Source organism: Bubalus kerabau, chromosome 19, assembly GCF_029407905.1.
Source record: "Bubalus kerabau isolate K-KA32 ecotype Philippines breed swamp buffalo chromosome 19, PCC_UOA_SB_1v2, whole genome shotgun sequence".
NCBI lineage: Eukaryota > Metazoa > Chordata > Mammalia > Artiodactyla > Bovidae > Bubalus > Bubalus kerabau.
The window spans coordinates 33,688,707-33,711,037 of NC_073642.1; the positions used below are offsets into that span (position 1 = coordinate 33,688,707).

At 56.4% G+C, this 22,331-nt stretch overlaps 1 protein-coding gene across 11 annotated transcripts in view; it reads right to left on the reverse strand.

Annotated features, from left to right (window-relative positions):
- SNX33 (sorting nexin 33) overlaps positions 1–20,210 on the reverse strand; it is a 31,350-nt gene extending 11,140 nt beyond the window's left edge. For 7 of the 11 annotated variants that reach the window (XR_008705710.1, XR_008705712.1, XR_008705708.1 and 4 more), the window contains exons 1-2: positions 17,191–20,210; positions 4,330–4,440 (exon numbers count right to left, since the gene is read on the reverse strand). Coding sequence is in view for 3 of the 11 variants with exons in the window: in XM_055556770.1 (XP_055412745.1) it covers positions 4,370–4,440; positions 17,191–18,652 (1,533 nt within the window). In the remaining 8 variants the exon portion in view is untranslated. The other 4 variants (XR_008705715.1, XR_008705714.1, XR_008705713.1 and 1 more) reach the window with 3 other exon arrangements.
- Positions 20,211–22,331: the final 2,121 nt, after the last annotated feature.

The following is a 22,331-nucleotide window of genomic DNA, read 5'->3' on the forward strand; positions in this document are numbered from 1 at the left end:
ACAGGAGTGCCTTGCCACAGTCACACAGCAATCCGCTGGCAGAGCTGGGCCTCCTCGAGTCTCCAAACCCCTCCAGATGCCAAGGATGCCTCTCCCAGCAGAGTGGGATTCCTGGTTCCCACAAAGGCAGCAGAGCAAACGCAGGTGGGCCAGGGCTGCCAGCCATGCTGACCAGGGCAGAGACCGCCAAGAACCAGAAAGCGGCAGGGGGAACCCTGTTGGGTCTTGTTGAGGAAGGTGGAGCCTGTTGTAAAGGGCTGTTGAGCAAGCAGGCAGGTGGGCGAGGCTGGCAGAGCCTGGGCACTCCTGGAAGGCGGTGACTCAGGCCGGAAAGGCCCCTTCTGAGTCAACCCAGCTAAAAGGTTGCCTTGTGAGCATGTCACCTGCAAAGATGGCTGGGGCAAGGTCTGAGGACTCCGAGAAGGTTCCAGGCCTCAGGACCTTCGCCCTTCTGCCCCACGGTCTGCCCTGAGGACCTCAGAGTCTGGGGGCAGAATCCACGAACTGAAGGAGGGAGGGCAGAGGTGGTGACTGTGCCCGCCCAGTGAACTTGTACAAGTCCACCCACCTGTTGTAACTCGTGATGGGATCATTGACACCGGAGAGGACAGAGCCAGCTGGGAGGAGCAGGCCGCCCGCTCTCTGCCTAGAGCCCCACTCCTTCATTTCTGCCCCATCTCTTATCCCTTCCAGCATCTGTGCAACGTGTGCAGCCAGAGGCCCCGGCCAGCTCCCGCTCCTCTGCCTGAGTTAGGACCTGGCAGAGCAACTGACCAAGGCTTTGTTTCAAAGGGTCATGGCTGTTGCAAAGCTCTTAGAAGAGCCCCGGACACGCAGTGAACACTCAGTACGTGTGTAAACAGTCAGTGAATGTCGACGCCGTGATGAGTCGCTGTTGTAACAGCAGTTGTTGAACTGCCTGGCGTGGATCTGGCATGTTGTAGGCGCTTCCAGGTTGGTGTTGCTGTGATCTTTGTGATATATGACAGCTGTCACAGTGCCTGGTGCACAGTAGGTGCTGAACAAATGTTCAGTCTTCCTGGAAGGCCAGATGCATGCATCCCCCCCTGAAGAAGATGGACGTGGGAGCATGTGCTTTGCTGGGCTGGGGCAGGGAGAGTGAGGTGTGCAGCAAGGGGCCAGGTTCTGGGTAGGAGAAGCCAGCAGCCCCACTCTGACCTCCCGCCTCCCCATTGAGTCAGAGGACTTACCTGAGGTTAAGTAGGAGTATTAAGAGGGAGGAAGATGATGCAGAGCTTGAGCGAGGAGGAGACAGGCCCTGGAGCAGACAGAGCTCTGGGAGGAGGCTGAGAGACGCTCCTGTGGAAGCCAGGTCTGAGCAGAAGCTGCCCCCAAGAGTAAGCCCGGTGCTGGACTGGAAGCACTCCTTCCCACTGCCCGTGACCCCAGGGTCCACCCCTTATGACGCAGAACCAGGGTAGGAAGTTGGGGGCTCTGAGACCTGGACCAGAGCTCTGCACCCAGTCACCCCCAGTGTAAGTGGCCCTGTTTGCCCAATTATCCAGGAGTCACCCGAGGAGCCTGAAGAGTAGGTCAGGTTGGGACACCACCACCCTCATACATATGTACCCCACACCCCACCCAGCCGAGGCCAACAGGGCAGGGTTCCAGTGCCAGGGAGGGAAGGAGGCTGCCCGCTCGGCCGGCTAGGACAGCACAGCCTCGCTAACCAGAGAGGAACAGGGAGGGGCTCTCTGCTCTGGCCTTGAACCCAGCCCTCTAAAGCGGGGGCGGGGTTGGGGTGGAGGCAGTGGATAGGATCTGATCCCTCCCACCCATTCGCACCCACACTTTGCTTAGGAAGAGGGAACGGCTCCCCAGAGCAAGTCACTGGCTCCTAGGGGGTGTGGGAGATGACATCAGGGGAGAAGCATGCATTCAGCCACCAGCCGCTGTGGCAACACACACGTGTGTGCACACACACACAATTTAAGGGACTGCCACATGCAGCTGTGCACGCAGACATGTGCCGATTCACTCCCTGACAGCAGCCAACCTGTGCAAACCAGAACCCACACACACCTTCTCCCCAGAGACCCGAGACACAGCCATGTAGACATTCTGGGTCACCGGCTATGAGCCAGGCACCATGCTGGGCACGACAGAGTGACCCCAGGTCCCCTGGAGGCTGTCTTCTAACAAACAGATACATTTAACATCTAACTTGCAGAGGAGATTGTGTGATATCTTGAGTTTTCTGGAAGCAACAAACGTGGGGAGTAAGATACCGGCCCAGGGTTGATAATTGTTGGAGCTCAGGCATGGACACACAGCGATCCATGATACTGTATTAGCTTCTCTATTTTGCATATGCTGGAAACTTTCCAAAATAAAAAGTTAAATACATGTACATATATAATTGGCAATTGATAATAAGTAAAATGAAGAGGGGAAAAGGCAGGGTAAAGATACAAAGCACTAGAACTAAGAAGTCAAGGAAGGCTTCTCCAAGGAGGTGACGTTTTAAGCAAAGACCTGAATTAACTGAGGTTCAAACCACACAGACATTTGGGAGGAAGAACAATTATCAACCCTGGGCCAGTGTCTCACTCCCAGCACCCGTTGCTTCCAGCAAACTCTAGATATCACACAGCCTCCTCTACAAGTACTTAAAAGTGCCCAAGTTAGATGCGAAATATAGCTTTTTGTTAGAAGGCAGAAAAAAAACATTCCAGACAGAGGAGACCCACAAATGCAAAGGTCCTGAGGTATAACAAGCTTGAGAACTAGCAGCTCAGCAGGTCTGGAATTCTGTGGCCAAAATACACAGGATTCCACAGTGAGATCAAAGGGGCCCTGTGGCTGTGATAAGAGTTAGGAATCTCTCTTAAGAACAGCAGGATGCCCTGGAGGTCAAAAGCATGGGACAGATGTGATTTGGTTTATAATATGGTCTTAAAAAGCACTCTGGAGACTTCCGTGATGATCCAGTAACTGTTAAGAATCTGCCTCCCAATGCAGGGGACACGGGTTCAATCCCTGGTCAGGGAACTGAGATCCCATGTGCCGAGGGGCAACTAAGCCCACAAACTACAACTGGAGTATTTGTAGTAGCCGCAAGGAGGTGCCCACATGCGGCAGCTACACATATATACACCCAACACAGCCAAACAAATAAATATTAAAAAAAAAAAAAGCTCACCCTGGCTCCTGTTAGATCTTTGGGAGGAGGAGACAACAGAAGTGTTTGGAGACTACTCAGTAGTCTGGGCAAGCATGGCACTGGCTTGGGACTCTTGGTGAGATGGTGAGACAGACCCAGTGTGGGATCTCTTTTGAGGAACTTTGCTCACGGGTGGATGTGAAGCGAGAAAAAGAGGAGCTAAGCACAATTCCCTGATAGCTCAGTTGGTAAAGAATCTGCCTGCAACGCAGGAGACCCTGGTTCAATTCCTGGGTCAGAAAGATCCCCTGGAGATGGGAGAGGCTACCCACTCCAGTATTCTTGGGCTTCCCCTGTGGCTTAGTTGGTAAAGAATCTGCCTGCAATGTGGGAGACCTGGGTTCGATCCCTGGGTTGGGAAGATCCCCTGGAAAAGAGAAAGGCTACCCACTCCAGTATTCTGGCCTGGATAGTCCATGGGGTTGCAAAGAGTCGGACACCCCTGAGCGACTTTTACGTTCACTTTCAAGCATGATTCCGAAGCAGGACCTGAGCTTGGAAGTGAGGGCTGGGGACACAGTGGGGAGCATGTGTAGCCGGTTGACTACAGGCACAGAGCACCCCGGTGGGGACCTCACACCTGGCGTCAGCCCCCCAGCAAGCACACAGGGGGATGCACACACTCTGGGACACCAGGCACACAGCCCTAAAACCACCCCTGCGTGCCCCATACAGAAGCCCCAGGACTACAGCCCCCGTGCTCTCCAGCTCAGCCTCAGCACCCACAGGGTCCCCAGTCCTAGCATTTCCTTACCAACTCTCACCACCACCTCCCATGTCGGCCCCTTGAGCAAGGAGACTCCTGACTCACTTTCTTCTTGGACACCAGAACCCAGCCCCCTGCCCCCAGCCTCATCTGTCCAGTCGCCTCCAGATCCTGCTCCCATACCCCACCCTAAGGCAGATTCTTTTACCACCTGAGCCATCAGAGAAGCCCACAGAAAATTATCGCTCAATATTTGCTTAGCACTCACTGTGGGCCAAGCCCTCTGCCCTTCCTTGAAGGCGCATGGTCACCTCCACCAATCCCCACCACCTCCCCACTGATTCCCCTTGATTCCTAGCACTCCTGCACTCGCTCTACCACAGGACAGTTGCCCACCTACCCCAGCCCACCAAACAGCCTGCCAGCCTTGGAAGGGCACCTGGTGCCGTGGGAAGGGCACGGCTGTGTCCACGCAGAAGTCAGTCCTGCCTGCCACCAAGCAGCTGCGCCCTCTCACACAGGTGACTCGTTGCCTCTGAGTCTCCGTCTGCTGGAGAAATCCAGAAGTGGTTCTCACCTTCCAGAGCATGGTGAGCAAGGAGACAGTTCCCGGGAATACTGAGGCTGATGCCCACCACGGAGCAGCACGTGGCGGCCATTCAGTGGCCGCTGTTGTGCACTCGGGCCCAGCCCTGACATCCACCCACTGGGTGGCCTCAGAGGGCTCGTCCAATCAGTTTTCTCACTCATGTAGTGGGGTAATGGTATTCCTGGTCCTGCCTGTCTCTAGGGCTGCTCGGCGGCTGGTAATCCCAGCTTCTCCTTACTGGGCCGTTGGCTATGTGCAGGCACTGTCCTGCTGACGTGTTTGGCTCATAAATCCCCCCTAACAGCCATCTGGAATTCCTGTTATAAATGGAGAAGCGGAAGCATGGCAGCATTAAGTAACATCCTGACGACAAGCAGGTGTAGAGTGGTTTGTACTCAGGCTCAGCCACGACGGTCCTGCCTCTGAGTGGTGGAGGGAAAGAGGCTTTGTGTCTGAGGGGCAGCAGGGTTGTCTGCCAGAGCCTCATGCTACCCTCACCCAGAGCACGCCTTCCAATGGCAGCCAAGGGACTAAGTCAGCCCAGAAGAGGCCTCAGGTACCTCCAGGCACCAGCCAGCCCCCAGCTCCTACCTTGGGCATCAGTCATTTGCCTCCCCACCAGAGGTAGCCCAGACCCTGGGTATCACTCACACCAGCTCTGCTACTCTGCACCTCCCTCACTGGGCCCTATTTCCCAGTCTATGAAATGATGTTGATTATCTCTTGCATATTGGGTGGTTGTGAAACACTGGCCATCCATTGTCCACCACAGTACCCCTTGCCCAGGGGATGGTGGATGCCCCAGATGTTGGGAGATCCAGACGCAGTGGGGACTTGAACCCCTTCCCAGGCAGAACCAGACTAAGACAAAGGGTTGCACAGGGTCTGTAAGCAGCTTCCCAGAGCGCCTCGTGCTTGAATGTGCGGTGGAGGCTGTGGAATGGTTTTCCAGCCCCTTGAGGTTCCCTGAGGCCCACGAGGTACAGGGACAATTGAAGGAACCTGGAGTGCCCCAAACTGAAAAAGGGCCAGACCCACGGAGGCTTAAGGATGGGATCAAAGGAGGAGGTGGTGGGAAGGCAGGAGACTCGGGAAGATGAGCCAAAGGTCCAGCGCTAACCTGGGACCACGGTGGGCACACAGGCCCAGTGCCAGGGTCCAGGGGCTCTGCAAGACCCACAGCAATGTTTGTAGCCAGGTAGACAAAAAGTAGCAAAACACCAAAAAGCAAAAGAAAATAAAGACAAAATCAAAATGAATAAAATTTAATTAAATATCTACACGACAACACATTGTCAAGTAATTAACTGAACCCAACTCAAGTAAGTATATATGAATGACCTTTAATGAGGAATGCAGGCAAAATTTCACACGAGTGATAGGATCAGGGATTCAGCTTCTAAAATTCAAAGTGCCAGGGGCCTGCCTAGAGTCTTCAAATATGCCAACCCCAAAACTTACATGCCTCCCTGGGGAAAGGAGGGTCCCAAGATTGATTTCAGATTACTTTTCTATTGGGTGGGTTAAGGAGAAAGCAAAAGGGAAATTCAGGTCATTACAGAAAAGTGAAGTGATGTTCCTCGCACATGTTCATTTGTAAACGGAGACCCTGAGTTACTGCAGACCTCGCTGTGCGATGCCACCCTCAGCCTCTTCATCCCTTGGGGGCTGGCGGGACTTGCCCCAGCCTCAGAGCCCCCGCACATTTCAGCAGTTACTTTACCAGCCTCCCATTCTTTCACACCTCTGGAGCTAAGATCTGCCAACCCCTCTGGAGTTAATCAAGGTGACTTTAGGGAATGAGGCCAGAGAGCTGGGTTCAAGTCTATCCCCACCCCTGACCCACTGTGTGATCCTAGCCAGGTCACATACTCTCTCGGGCCAAGCCTCAGTCTCTTCGTCTGTGGAATGGCATAACTGCCTACCAGGGCTGCCATGTGGACCAAGGAGGACGCAACCATGTGAGACACTGCTTTTAAACAGACTAGACTGCACTGGAGTTTGACTAACCAAACAAAACCAAAGGAAAAAAGCTTTGCCAAAGCCCGGAGCAGGGTTTCACAATCAGCCCTTCTGAGCTATATCTGGGGGAGGTGAATTTTTATGCTTCCTCATGGTCTTTTTGCCAAGGCCTCACCATCTCCTCTTGCCCCAAGCAGCAGAGAGAGGGATCAGAGCTGCAGTGGTGGGGAAGCAGGTTGGGGTGGGTTGGGGTGGGTGAGGGAGCCAAGCCGGCTTGGCTCCTGGAGGCCTGAGTCAGCGGGCGGGCAGGCAGGGCGGGCCCAGTCCTTGCAGGCTTGGGGAGGAGATGGTGCAGGAATGTTCCTCCCGCCCAGGCCTGGGACTTGCCCACCACATCCTGGCTCTTAGACACGAGATGCCTGGAGCTTTGTTGAGTGGGTTCAGCCAGGGGCCTTCAGAGGCAGTCTGGCCCCAGGGACTGCCCAGGAGTGGCCAAGGCCAGGCCACAGAGCCTACTGGGAACTGGTCTCTGACTAGAGCATACCCCATCCCCACTGGGTGATATAGCCAGGTTTCCCGTCTGTGCAACGAGGAACTGAACTTGGTGGTGTCAGATAATGAAGGATCTGGACTGGTTCCCCCAGGAGGTGATGCAGGCCGACTCTAAGAGCATCTATGTGTGTGACACCTTCGCTATGTGCACGTGTGACTTTGTGACCACGCATGGCTTGAGTGTGTGTGCCACTGGGTGAGTCCTGTGTGCACAGGACTATGGTGGGGCTATGAGGGACAGAGTGACTGAGAGAGACACCGTGCATGTGGGTGTGAGCAAGTGTGGACATGGCTGGGAATGTGTGGCTGCTGCACTGTGGCTAGGAGTACAGGTGTGTCAGCATGTGACCATGCATGCGTGTGTGTGTGTGGAGCCAGGTGTGACCTGTGTGCCCATGGGCAGGCTGTGTGGCTGTATCCGCTTTGGGTTGGGCAACTGTGTCTGTGACCAGACCTGGCTCTGCTACAGCCATGGCCCAGCAGTGGCCCCATGGTCCATGGCCCTCCTGTGCCCAGGAAGCAATAGGGTGCAGGATCACAGAGCCATCCCCATTCTCCAACCCCCATTTGAGGCCACAAAGCAGACTCCTTCCCTGGGCTGGGCCAAGACAGGCTCAGGGTCCCCTGCCCCCCACCTCCAGGTCCTGGTAGCTGCCCAGGGCAGAAAGAGAGGCCTTGTTTTCCACCCTCCTCCCAAGGGAGGAAACTAGAGGCAGCTGGGCCCAGCTCAGTCTGGAACATCTGCCTGGCGTGTGACTGAGGCCGGCCAGTAGCCCCAGCCACCACCAGACCGGGCCCCCACGCACACTGGTCCCCCGGCTCTTGCTGAAAGAGGCTAGCCAACCCAAATCAATCTCAAATTCCCCCAGCACCCCGATCCTCACAGAGAGAAGGGCTGTGACTCCCCGCTTCCACCACACAGACGTCCGTCCCAGCCTAGAGACCTCAGAGGCTTGGCCCGTCCTTCCCTTCCCTTACCTCACATCTCAATACTTTTCCTACGTGCAGCCCCTCCTGAGAAATGTGTCAGACTAAGCCCCCTCACCCTGAGGACGGAAGGTGTGGGAGGTGGTCACCCCTCTCAAGAGACACAAGAGGCGACACTATTCCCAGGGCAGGAAGCATGAACAGGGGACTCTCCAGGCACTGGTGTTAAGAGCATTCCCATCACTCAACACAGACGAGCCCTGGGAAGACCACCCCCTCACGCCCGCCTCTCCCCATGGTCAGAGAGCTCACTGCAGAAGGCTGCCTAGAGGTTGAAGTGAGAAGAGGTTAAGGGTGGGAAAGGCCTCAGATGGGCTGGAAAATGAAAGGAGGACAGGGAGGAGAGAGGGGAAAATTCCACAGAAAGTCCCAAATCTGACCTAATTTTGACCCAGGGCCAGGGGCCCATTCCAGAAGTTCCTCTGAGGACACTCTGCCCCAATCAGGGAGCCTCTGCTGCCTCTACCCGCTGTACCTGCCGCCCCTTATTCCATCTCACTGCCGTGAGCTCCTGCAGCCCCTGGCCCAGCCAAAGCCTCCCCTGATGCCCGGACCCCAGCCTCCCTCCCTCCACCCAGTCTCCACTGCCCCCAAGAGAACCTTGACCCTCCAGCCCTCCTCTTTCCTGTGTGCAGATTCCTGTCCATCCTGCCTAGGATACATCCAAGGGCACAGCTTGGGGGTCCACCTCAGTTTCCAACCAGGAAGCCACTGCAGGTCTGGGCACCCTGGACTGGATGGCCCAGGGAAGGACACAGGGTCTGAGTCCCACCCCCTCTGCTGGACTGGGCTTTCCTGGGGGCAAGGCTGGGATATGCCCTCCTGGAGATGAACCCCCTGTCTAGACTGTCCCTTCCTCGTGTGACCCTCAGTCCTGGATCACAGAGCAGCAGGGCCAAACCCCTGGCAGGAGTCCACCCGTTTGAGAAAAGAGGAGAGTGAGGTCTCAAAAGGGTGTGCATTTAGCTGGGGTCCATGGCCACCCAGAGGCCCCCAGCTAGCCCTGACCACCAGCACTGCCCTCCCCCCACCAACTTTTGAGGTTCTGGAGTGAATGCTGTGCCCATCACGACCTCAGAATCTGGTCCAGCTGCTCCCAGGAACAACTAGGGCTCCACCCTTCCCTCCACCCTCATCCCCCCGCCCCGGGATCCAAATAAGGAGTCATACTTTTGTTATCTTAATTGGAAAAGGTTTATCAAGAAAACAAGAAAGAATGAAGATTGAAGCAGCAGCAGCCAGAAATAGCCATGACCTCCTGGGAAGGCCAGCAGTGACATCTGTCAGTTTCTGACCATACCCCGACCTGGGGGTATGGGAAGAGCCCCCTTGAGGATGTAAACGTGAGTGGGAGACAGCACAATCCCACCAGGACCTGGATGGCATCACAGTGAGCCTGGTGATGGGCAGGTGGGCCCGGGATCCCTGGGGCGACGGGTAAGCTGGCCCCTGGGAGCCGGAGGTCCAAGCCTGCCAGGAGTGTGAGAGTGATGGCTGGTGAACTCAAATACCCAGTAACCTGCGGGTGTCCCCTCCAGGCAGGTACCACCAAAATCCTGGGGTCTGTGGCTTGTCTCAGCACCTTGAGCCCAGGGCAAAGATGCTGCATGGTCCCCTAGCCAGGGGGTGAGGGGGCTCAGCTGGTGAAGGGGGAGTCGGGAGGGAGTTGGCCTGCAGCCCCTCCTGTGGGGTGGGGGGGAGCGGGGCAGGGCCAGGGCCATGGGAGCCAGGCAGATCCCTACCCTCTGTCACACAAGGGGACACACCAAGGGGGCACCAAACTTGCTGGGGAAAGACAAAGGAGAGGAGAAGAGGTGTTTCTAGGCCTCCACAGCTTGTCTAGGCTGTACTCTGAATGCCTTCCCCGTCCACTGTCCCCACTTACTGTCTGGCAGTTCCTTGTCATCTTTCAAGACACACCGGTCACATGTCACCTGCTCCATGGAGTATCCCTGACCGGCAGAACGAGTGGTCCCTTCAGCGAGCTTCCAGAAGCCCATTCCTTTTTTTTTTTTTCAGAAGCCCATTCCTTACCATCGATCATTCTGTATTGCCCCCGCCTGTTTCTGCGTCTGACCCCCACCTCAACTGGGGACAAGAGCAGGCGTGTCGCAGCCCTGGATGCCCAGTGTCTGACCGCAGCAGGCCCGTGTGTCTACTGAACGAATGAGGGGGAAGTGGCCAGGTGGGCATGTGCTATAGGCTCCAGGGGAAGCTAAGACCCTGGCCTGGCCTCAAGTGACTGACCAGCAGCCCAGGCCTGGGCCTGGAGGGCTCCTGGCCCCGTTCCCATCCCTGCTGTGCCCCCAGCTCTAAGGGGTGGGGGACTTTCCCAGGGATATTCATGACTCCTCCAAAGGCCACCCCCAAGTCCCTGCCCTCCAGGCATTGCTGGTGTGGGAAGGCCCTGGGGGCGGGGCGAGGGCCTGGGCCAGCGGTCAGAGGCTGTCATACATGCGCAGCGTCTTCTCCAGCTGCTGGCCGACCCGCTGGTAGAACAGGATCTGCTGGCGCAGGTAGTTCTGCATCATGTGCTTGAAGTCGAGCTCGCGGCGCTGGTGGAAGTGGTTCATCTCGGCCTGCAGGGCAAAGCCCACCACGCGGCAGCGCCGGCGAATGCCATCAGCCTCCTCCTGTGCCATGCGGCCCTCGTCACTCATGCGCTGGCTCTCCTTCACCTTGGCGAAGGCGCCTGGCACAGGCAGAGCGGAGGTCAAGGGCAGTTAGGGCTCCGGTCTCTCCCATTCGCTCCCTAACCCCGCCCTGAGACCCTTCGAGGGCAGACAGTACCCTCATCGGCTCAACTCGGGCCTCCCTCCTGGACTCCAGACCCACGGTCCAGCCACTTGATGTCTCCACAGGGATGTTCCCCGAACCCTCACCTTCAGCATGTCCTAAGCCAGACGTACCATCTTCCCTCCAAACATGAGGCACTGCCAGCGGCGTACACCTGACTGGTCACAGCCCTGTTAGCTGTACTGACTTCTATGACCAGGCTGTCCCCATCCACCAGAGGCCTCATCAGCCCTCATGCTGGTTCCCCATTCAGCTCAGATATCACCTTCTCCAGGAAGCCTTCTGGGCAGTCCCACTGCATCAGGCGCCTCGCCTGCTCCCAGGTGTCCTGGGCTTCCCTCTACCACAGCTCTTACCTCTCTGTGGTTTTTCTGACTGCGTCCCTCCAGGTATGAGCTCAATGTCTCTAGCACCTAGAACAAAGCCTAGCCCATGCAGATTCTGACATGTGTCTGCTAAACAGATTCAATCTCACTGGACTGCTGCAACAGGCCCCCCACGGGTCTCCCCACTTCAGTCCCAACCTCTGAGAGGTTCTCCATAGCACCTGAAGAGCAGCCAAGCTGGCACCCATAGCTCCAGGTCTCCCCTGGCTTCCTTCTGGCCTGCAGAGCAAGGTCCCCCGTTCTCCTGGCCTGGGAGGCCCTCTGGGAGTTGACCCCTGCACCTGTTCCGCACTGACCCCATATTCATCAAACGCACCCTTTCTCTCCTACCTCCCTATCTCTGCCTCCCGATCCTTATGCATAATTCAAGGCTCTGATCAGGTGCCACTCCCACATGGAGCATCCTCCCTGCCCCCATCACACTGCTGATTCTAAAACAGAGACCACCTGGAGCTTTCCTTTGTGTGAGTCTCTCACATATAGGCTCTGCTCCCTCCTCACCCCAGTCCCCAGGCCATTGTCATAACCAGGTGACAGACGGGGAGCCAGGGGATGAACCTGCAGAAGGGACCCAATTTGGAAGAACCTGAGTGAATCAACAGGCTATTGGTGAAAGGATTTCAGTTCTGAATTAACGGGCACTTGACTGATTCTGCGCTGAAGCCAGTGGGCAGTTGCTGAGCCGGGGAGGAAGTCTGCCTGTGCCTGGCAGGCACTCCTCACAGGGCTGTAGGGAATCCACAGTGTGAAGAAGAGTGTGGAGGTGGGCAGGCTTGGCACAGAGGACAGCATGCTCCCGGAGCGCTTCAAAAGCACCCACCGCACCTGAGTAACAGGCTTGTTTTTAATGCTTCTCACCTCTTCCTTAAGGGGGAGCCTCTCAGGGACCTTTGAAACATAATCTGTTTACTCTCAAGTTGTTGGATGCATTCAGGATGCATTTACTGAACATTTACTATGTGCTGGAAATAACCCTGCCTTTAGGAGGAGCACTACCCACAGAAGACAGCAAGTGTGTGGCTAATCGGCAAATAGTGGCATTTCGGGCAAACCAACTCACATTTGCAACACTTCCAGGACTGCCAACACAGCACCCAAAAGAACTCCGCAGTGCCCAGCTCCCAGCCCGCTCAGCCCTTTCAGCACCTTCCTTGAACCACCTCTTCTTGCCTCTTGTTCCATTCTTATTGATTCATTCAGATTCTTCCAAATTGGGTTCCTTCCCTAGGTTGATCACCCAGACCTGGGCAGAAGGAGAGGGATTGACCGTGGGACCAAGATGAGACCCCCCTGAGAGGCTTCAGAACTAGAGCAGCCTTAGAGGACAGGTGTCCAGCCCCTACCCCCAGGGCCACCTTCACCTCCACCACCACGCCAGTACTCTTCAGAGGAAACTCAGGCCCTGGTGGGAAAGGACTTGTCCAGGGGCTCCCGGCCTCCTTCATGCTCACAAAGTGCGGGATATCTGGCCCTGAGGGAGCCCTGCAGAGTGGGGAGTGGACACCACTTCTACTGCAGGGGGCCCAGGCCAAGTCCTCCAGGCACATACATGAGGCGTCCAGACAATGGACTCAGGAATTTGAGAAGCTCCCAAGAGGTAGAAAGAACCAGAAGAAGAAAGGTAGAAAATAGCTGGACAAAGAAACTAGAGTTAGGCTTCAGCAAAAGAAACATATCAGCCTGGATTCCACGTTCCTGAGAAAGTCTGGGTGCGGTGGGGACGGACCTGCATTTAAGAAGCTATTTAAGGCCTTAAATAGCCCATGGCCTTGGGCTTCCCTGGTGGCTCAAATGGTAAAGAATCCACCTGCAATGCAGGAGACCTAGGTTCGATCCCTGGGTTGGGAAGATCCCCTGGAGAAGGGAATGGTTACCCACTCCAGTATTCTTGCCTGGAGAATCCCATGGACAGAGGAGTCTGGTGGGTTACAAAGTCCATGGGGTCACAAAGTGTCAGACCTGACTGAGCAAGTAAGCACAAGCCCATGGCCTTAGAGGAAGGAAATCGAGGCCCAGATATAGGAATGAATCTATTGCAATTGCTAGGTATCCACACACAGGCAGGGAGCCAGGGATCGGGGGCAAAGGCTCTGGGGGCCAGAGAAGGCCCCACCCTGCTCTCTGTCACCCTCCACCCTGTGACTCAGATGTGGGACTGGTACCAGCTAACACTAACGCACCCCAGAGACAAACCGGGAGTCAGGGCTTGGGCCAGTCCCCCCTCACCCCACCACATTCCACCTAGGACTCACCCTGAGAGCTGAGGGCCCCGGGCACCTCCTGCCCTGGCAGTTGTCCTATAGACCGGATCCCAGAAACAGGGACGGGAAGGTTGGAGTTTCAGATCCCCAGGGTCTCAGGCATATTCCCTAAACTCCCCCTGAATCCACCTTGTCCCTACCCTAGGTTGAGGGCAGGAGGTCTGGGTCCTAGTCCACTGTGTCACCTCCAACAAGGACTGCAGGTCTCCCACTGTCAAACAGGACAGGCTGGACTACATATGACGCTGCTGACAGCGGCTCAGGGCAGTATAGCACTTTGGAGTTTCCACATCAGTAAAATGGGATCATGATGGTCCTCGCCCTCTAGTTAGAGCAGAGGTTTAATTGAACTAATATGTTTAAAGTACTTGGGATGGAGCTCCAGGAGCTCCAGGATAAAAGTTCCAGATGCTATGTGCAGCTAGGTGCAAACTGCTTTTCAGTCACAGCCAAGACCCAGCTGGTGGTGGCTCGGGGCCATATGATTCTCTGTTCATGGGAACCTAGGAGGGGAGGCAGAAGGAGAGCTTGGTGATGGCTCAGAGCACAGAGGCTAGACCCACCTATTCCCCCAGGGTAGAACTTGGTCCTGCAAGGGCCACTTTGCCTTGGCCAACCTGTGAGCACCGTGACCCCTCCATGCATGCTGTGTGGTCCAGGGCCTGCCTTCTGGAGGAACTCCGTCCATCCTCCACAGAGGATGCCGGCTGAGTTGGTGCGAGAGCACCCAACTGCCTCCCTGGTCCTTCCCCTTCTGGCTCGTCTACCCCAGGCACACACCCCTTAGGGAGCCCCCTCTCCCATCTGTCTGGCACAGTGGCTACAACCTGGCTGTGGAGTTAGAGACACTGGGGCTCCAATCCTGCTCTGATGATCAGCCCACCTCACTGCCCCTCATCGGAGAATGGGGGGACCCACGCTGACCTCCGTGGTTTGTGACGAGTCTTAGGACAGAGTCCTGCCCTGGCTGGCTCTCAGGCAGGGGCCCTGGACAGTCACCATTTCCCCTTGCTGTCCCAGATTAACTATTATCAAGGCTCTCTTTTCCCCCCACAAGATTGCCCTGGTTTGGATGATAAATCACATGGTTACCCTTCTCCCTTTAGGAGAAACCCCTGGACTGAGCTCCAGGGACTGGGCTGGTGGGCAGGCAAGGCTGGTGGGCTTCACCTCTGCACCAAATGGGTTCCATGGCCCATTTTCCTAAGCTTTCTCAGGGGAGCAAATTCAATCAGGGTCACCTCAAAGACAACATTTGTCCAAATTCTGGTCTCCTAAACCCTACCAGGCCTCCCGTCTCCTTTCTTCCAAAGCCTCTCCCACATGCTCACCATGCTTTAGAAAGTGTATGAACAGGCTGACAGCATCCTGGGCACCCAGGGCCCAACTTTCCTGCTCCTCCCTCTGTGAAAGGTCTCTATCCACAGGGCCACCATGGGACTTCTTCTCCCCATAGCAGGCTGTGGCTCCCCAAAGCCTGCCCAACTCTGTCTCAGCCAGAGTCCAGCCCCACTCCCTAACCACTGTAGTACCTGCCCCACACAGGGCTGGGAGTGGTGGTACAGAGCCTAGAAAGTGGAATAGTAAGCCCCAAAGCCCTTGGCCAAATGGGGAGGGGTCCTCTGGGTAAGGGAAGGTGGATGTGGCATCTGTCTGAGGTTGAATACATCACCCCCCAGAGGACCACTGACCCCTCATCTTAGCCTCCAGTGGAAACTCAGAAGTGGCCCTCTCAGCTCTGTGCCCCTGATCCAGGGCCAGAAAGGCCAAACTGCCTTTATCCCTCCTGCTCTAATGGGAGCCTGGGAGCCCTGAGTCCAGGGTTGCCTTCCTGCCCCTAGCTCTGCCCTGGGTGGAGGGTCCCCGGCCACGCATGTGAGCAGCTGTTTCATCACTGCCCCTGCTCACCTTTCTCCTGCTGCCCACACAGGAACACGCCATCCGAGGAGCTGGTTGAACCAGCTTTCCCAGCCCTAGTGCGGCAGTGAGCGTGGCTCTACTTAAGGCGACACTTGCCCCAGTGGGCCAGCTGGCCCAGCCACCACCCCTGCCCTGTTCCTGCCCAGAACTCAGAGCCGAAACTAAGGCATCGTTCTGTCCTCGACCAGACCCTCCCCAGGACTCTCTTCCCCACCCCACCCCCACTGAAGGCCTGAGAGCTCACACTGTCCATTCTGTGTTACAGACTGAGGAACTAATGCCCAGAGAGAGGAAGGCACTGCCCAGGGACACACAGCAAATTGGGGGCAGAGCCAGGACCAGAACTCAGGTCATGTCTCCTGAAGCTGAAAGAAGGGAAGGAGGAAGAGAGGAATGTAGAGAAGGAAAAAAAAAAGCAGAGAGGAGAAGGAGGAAGAAGAGACAGTAAGGGGAGAAAAGAGTCTGGAAGCTGGAGAAGTTCTAGAAGTTAACTTCCTAAAGACGGTTGGATGGCATCACTGACTCAATGGACATGAGTTCTGAGCAAATTCCTGGAGATAGAGCGGGACAGGCAAGCCCGGCGTGCTGTAGTCCATGAGGCTGCAAAGAATCGGACACGACTTCGTGACTGAACAACAACAACAAAAGGAAAACAAGGCTGGTTTACGACCAGCAACCAGGGTAGGGCGGTGATGTTTGCTGTCCCCGAGGCTCAGTGCAGAGCCGGCTTCCTGGCCCCGCCCAGAGGAAAACTCTCCACCAAGCCAGGCCTGACCTCAGGGCTCAGGGGCCTGGGAGCCAGCCCCACGCCCTGCAGACGTTCTTCCTGAGTTACCAAGCAGCCCTGGGGAGGACCACACCTCCCTCCTGCCCTGCCTGTAGTCCACAAGACTCAGCCACCTGCCGGTCAGCTCCTGACTCAGTGCTCAGGCAAGAAGAGAAGCCAGGCTCAGGAAGGGGGAATCGGATGGACCATGTGGGCAGTGCCCTGGACCCCCGGTTTCTCCTTCAGCCCAGTCCGGGTGCCCCTCGGTGACCCGGCTATGAGTCACTTCCCTGGCAGTTCCTTGACAGCCCCACAGCAACAGGGACCCATCCTGTCCCTCCCCTAGGGAGGAGACCGTGAGAACTGAACACACGGCTGAGCTTGGGAGGTGGCCAAAATGCATGTGTCCTTGGGGAGGTGCAAAAGGAAGGGACAGTCCCAGCTAGGCCATGGACTCCTTGTGCAGCCACCCTTGTGTGGACACAGCTTCTTCATCTGCAAAATGGGGAGAGCCAACCCTCCTGAACACAGATAGGGAGGAAGCTCACAGATAGGATGTACAGCCATGAGAACAGTCTCTGAAGTTGCAAAGGCAGGGAGGTGAGCTGCTGACAAGCGGGAAGATAGGTTACGCTCTGTGCTCTCGTTATCTGGGTCTGTGTCCATGTCCCCCACAAGCCTGTGGGCTCCTCAAGGGCAAGGGCTGGGCCCTGGTCAGCTCTGTGTTTCCAGAACCCAGTCTAATAACTTGGAGGACTCGATGTATAATGGGTAAATGAGTAAATGAGACAGAAACAGAGAAAATGAATGAATGAATGAGTGAGTGAGTGAGTGAATGAACAGACAAGAAGGTAAACAGTGAACTCCATGAGGAAAGGGACCAGCCCTGCCCATAAATATCCCTGTACCTAGAATAGCACCTGTCATCTGCTAGGTGCTCAACACCCTTGCTGAATGAACAGATGAGACAGAGACCGAAAGACTAGCTGAGCCGCTCTGCTCCATCTAGGCCATCCTCATAGGCCCTGTGCCCTGCAGAGCGCAGACGCTGTCAGGGTCTCCAGCCCACACTGGCTCTTACCTTTCTGCAGGTGAATGATGTCGGGGAAGTTGGAGAGCAGTCCCTGGTAGAGAGACAGTGTGTCAAGCATCCGGAAGAGGTCATTCTTGGGCTGCTCAGCGAACATTTCACCAACCATTTCATAGGTTCGGCCCGTGTGAGAGATGGCGCTGTTGAGGGCCTCGGAGCTGAAAGGGGGGTCCATCTGGAAGGCATGGCTGATGGCCTGGAAGGCATTGCCCAGCTTCTGGAATTCCTTGCGGAAGCCCCCCACATGCTTGCGCACCAGCTCTGAGGCCACCGTGCTGAGCTGCAGGACGCTGTCGTCCATCTTCTTGCTGAAGGTTTTGAAGGTGTCCACGCGGTCCTCCACGTCCTGCAGGTCCTGGTGCTCTGTGGGGATCTGGAAGGTGAGCAGGAAGCTGGCGCCCACCATCTCATCCTTCTCAGCCCGGCGTTTGCCCATCTTCCACTGCTTGTCATCCAGGCAGCTGAGGAAATGCTGGAAACCCTCATACTGGGACAGCACAGGGTGGCTGGTCATGTGGTCCATCCAGAGGATGAGCCGCCGCTTCCGCTTCTCAATAAAGTCCTCCTCAAAGCGACCTGTGGCCTGCTTCTCTGGGAGGTGGGGCACCGAAATGACAGTGAATTTGTGCAGCAGGCGGTTGTAGAGCCAATCGAAGTGTTTGTAGCGCCGGTAGACAGGTGAGCTGGCGTGGGTGGGTGTGAGCTTGTAGGAGATGTAGCTTTTGATGCCCTTGAATTTGGTCTGTTTGGTTGGGTCCTCCACGGAGCACGAAAATGGATGGGGGTTGGCCTTCCACTGGGGGCCGTGGGGGCCCATTTCAATGGAGTATGTCTCAGCGATCTTGGCCATCATGGGCACGTCACCCAGGATGAAGGCCTCCACGCCAGAACGCACGAAGCACGAGAAGCGGTTGAGGTTGCGCCCCACCACGCTGCCTCTCTTGGCAGATGCCAGGCTGTCCTGCCGCTCCAGGGGTGGCTTGGGCCGGAAGGCCATGTGTTGGCTGGGGTAGGCACCAGGGTAGGAGAGGTTGAGCGGAGGGTGCCCATTGGTGCCCAGCCCACTGGCCCGTGGCTCCTCCACCACCGTGCATCCGTCATCCCAGTCATCCCAGTCATCGTCATCGTCCTCCTCAAAACTACCCTGGTTTGACAGAAAGCCACTGCCGCCGCCACTTCTGGAAGTGCTGGAGCTGTCATACAAGCTCACCTGGGTGCCCAGAGAGCCTGCGGGGCTGCCGGAGTAGTTGGCATGGTTGGAGCCGGTGTCAGAACGGAGGATCTCCACGTAAGAGGCAGGGAAGAGCCCAGTCTCCCCACGGCTGTTCTGGCCCTGCAGCCAGCCATCCAGCGAGGTCTCACTGAAGATGACCAGGTCCTCGTCCTGCCAGATGCTGATCTCCTCCTTGTTCTCGCTGCGGAAGTCATAGAGGGCTCGCCCTTTGAGTGCCATGTCTGGGCCAGTGGTAGAGACGATGAGGAGAGTCCCGCCCAGAACTGAGGACACTTGTTAGGGTGTCCGAGGATGCACGAGCAACTCAAGGCTGGCCACAGCCCTCAGTCTCTCAGCCCTTACTGTGGGGTCTGAGCACCCACAGAAGGTATCCAGCCTCCCTCTCTTCAAAGCAATGTCCACGGCCCAGAATCGGCCCTACCAGGTCTGCCCGCACATGCCTGTGAGCCGGGACGGCTCATGTCCCTGGTCTTCCTCCCTTCCTTCCGCAGCCCCTGCAGGGGACAGTCTCTCCTCCTCCCACTCCTAGAAGAAAAGTCAAGTGACTCGGAGAAAACCAGCCCTGAGCAGGCAAGAATTCGACACTCTCCGCTGGAACAATGTTCTAAAATAGAAGAGAATCACTCGGAAACCACCGTCCCAGAAACTCCGGCAGCTCTGGCTCCCAGCTCCTTCTGGCTCCTCCAGCCTGGGCCTCGGGAGGCTCTCACATTCCTCTGCAGATCTCCTTCCTCCTTCCTCCTCCTCTTCCTGGGCCACTGGGTTTTCAAAAATCCAGAAAATCCAAGAGGGGCAAGGAGAAAAGCGGCAGCCTCCTGAATCGAATCCAGGGGTGGATGTGTCCGGCTTCACAACAAGCCAGGCCGGGAAAACAAGGACTAAGGCTTACACAACAGGCCGGCCAACTCTGCGACCCGGCGGCCCGGCCCGGCCCCCAGCCCCCAGCCGGCTCGGGTGCCCTCTCCCCGCCCCCAAGCGGCCAGCCCCAACCCGGGGGAAAGGAGGGGACGCAACGAGGCGCTCGGGCGACTCTTGGCCACTAGCTGAGTGGCCTCTTTTGTTTGTCTAATTCCTCAGCAGTTTCTGAGCCTGAAGATGACCTGATCTGAGTCCAAGGACCCTCGTCCAAAGGTAATCCCCTTGGTAACCCGCCCCGGCGCGCCGGACGTAGACCCCGCACCCCTCGCGTGCACGCACACACTCAACAGGAGTTTGGAGAGTGAGCTCGCAGAGCTGACCGTGCGGCCGGCAGTCAGTCCCGCCGTCTGTCCGTCCGTCCTCCGCTCTGCCCTGCGGGATCCCGCCGGTGGGCGGCGGGCTGTGCCCCGAGCCCGCGTTCTTCTCTAGCGTTCGCGGCTCCTCGGCGCCGCCAGCGAGAAGCCAGATCCAAAACAACAGAAAAAAAGGCGATTCCGGGAGGTGGCGTCCCGAGGAAGGAGGGAATAGCCGGCGGGGGGGCGGGGAGGGAGGGTTGAGGGGTGGGGAGAGGGAGGGAGAAGGAAAAGCAGGCTGGGGAATTGGGCAAACTCCGCGGCACTTCCTTGCGTCCTGGCTGGCCAGGGACGGCCCGGCTCCGCCCTCCCGCGGGCCTGGGACGCAGCAGCCTGGCTCCCGCCTACTCCTCTCTTTTCGGTTGTGGCGGGCGCCTTCACTCACTCGCCGGGAGATCGGGATGCGAGAGCAAGGAGACGATCGATCGCGGACGAGAGGCAGCCTCCCGGGCCAGACCCTAGGGCATCCGCACCCCCGCAGCCTGTCCGCGCTCTCAGAGAGACACCTCTCGCCCCGAGGGGCTCAAGCGCCGCGCGGGGGAGCTCTCCAGCCGCCGCCTCGCCTCCCGGGCTCCGTCACCCTCTTGCCTTTTCCGTGACGCAAGTGAGGAAAACTCTGAAAGTTTGCCACGTGCGGGGCTACAAGGAGAGCGCCAGAGCCGGGACCCGGGAGGTGGAGGAAGGGTGCGCGGAAACCCGCAGACCCCCGCTCCCGCTTCCCCGTCCCGCCACCGCTCCGGCGGAACGCCGCCGTGGCGCGGCCTGGGGATTGTTTTCTGGAGGGGGCCCCAGAGCCAGCGATGCCCTCACGGAAAAAGCTTGAGCAGGCTGGGATACGGGCTGCTGCGGGTCCTAGTACCCTAGACGGACAGGGCCAGGAGAACCCCTGTCCTGGGCGACTCCCTTCAGGGAGAAAGACAAGACTCTGCATCTGTAGTGACGGAGAACAAGAGCAGGCACGATCAGGTTCCGCCGTGCTTTGTGCGGCGGCTGGCGGAGACCGGTGTCTTGTCTGCTAGCACCACGGAGACGAGAAGAATGGTCGGGCTGGGGCTCTGGGAAGAGGTAAAGGGTACTTGACCCTGGTCATTGATTCTGCCAGACATTGTGCTGGGCACTGGGGATCAGGGTACCAGAAGGTAGTGGGGGTGCCTGCCCTGGAGAGTTTACAATCTACCCTCTTGTCTTATAAGAAGAGCTGGCACATTGAAAGAGCCCCTGATGCTGGGAAAGATTGAGCGCAGGAGGAGAAGAGGGTGACAAAGGATGAGATGGTTGGATGACATCACCGGCTAAATGAACATGAGTTTGAGCAAACTCCAGGAGATAGTGAAGGACAGGGAAGCCTGGCATTCTGCAGTTCATGGTGTACCAAAGAGTTGGACACGCCTGAGCGACCTAACAACTCTTGTCCTCTGTTCATTCATTCTTTGTCTCATTCATTTGATCATGCACTCAAGGAAACATTAACTGAGTATTCTGTACCAGGCCTCCTGGGCTACAAAGACAAACGAGGCATTGTCTTCACCTACCAGAAGTTCAGATGGATCAGGAAAATAAAGCGATGTTCCCTGCCCAGTGTGGTCAGTGCCATGAAATGTGACTGGAAGGGCACCTATCCTAACCTGGGTTGAGCAAGGATCAAGGAACGCTTCCTGGAGGAGGAGTGTCAACTACAAATTGGCACTTGCCATCTACCTACCTAACTATAAGGATTAAAGCCTGTGCTGCTGCACCACTGGCCTTTCCACCCCTGAAGGAGTTCAGGGTGGAAAGCAGAAATGAGGCACCCTGTGCTCAGGGAAAAACTGGCAGGACAGGTCTTCAGATAGATATTCTCGGGAGCTGATTTTATGAGCCCAATTCTTGTATCTCCTCATATTAAGAAAAGCACTAAAACTAAAATCCTTAATGCTGATGAACAGAAGCTTCACAAGACTAGCAGAAACCTTCTACAAAAAATATTTGCTTGATTACAATGTACTCCCCCTTTACCAAAATCACATATATACTGTCCTCCCCCTAACTCCTACCTCTGTGGAACAGTTTCTCAGAGCTATCTGAGGTGCTGTCTCCCAGGCTACAATCTGCATTTTGCCCCAGATAAAACTTAACTTGCAACTCTCATGTTGTCCAATTTTTTTAAGTAGACAGGAGGTACCTAAGATGAACAAAGGCTTCAGCCCCTACTCCCCTTCCTGGCTATGCCCTGAGCCTTGTCTACCTCCTCTATCTAGAACCTCCTTCCCCCTCATGCTAATACTCCCCACTTGTAGATTAACTGGCACAAGGTGGTGCTGTAAAGGTGGGCACCTTGGGCTGTTGTTTTATTTTGTTTTTGCCTTTTGGCGGCTTAGCATGCAGGATCTTAGTTCCCCAACAGAAATAGAACCCATGCCGCCTGCACTAGAAGCACAGAGCCCTAACCCCTAAACTGCCAGGGAATTCCCCACCTTGAGTTGTTTTGAAGGGTGTAATTTGCAGGCTTCTGGCTCCAAAAGCCAATTTCACTGGTTCAGTGAGTAGATCCAATGCCCCACACAGAGCTGGCATTTGACCAGAATAAAGGTTTATGTGCAAACCCCAAAAGCCCAGGTATTACTTTGCAAAGAGAAATTCAACTGTCC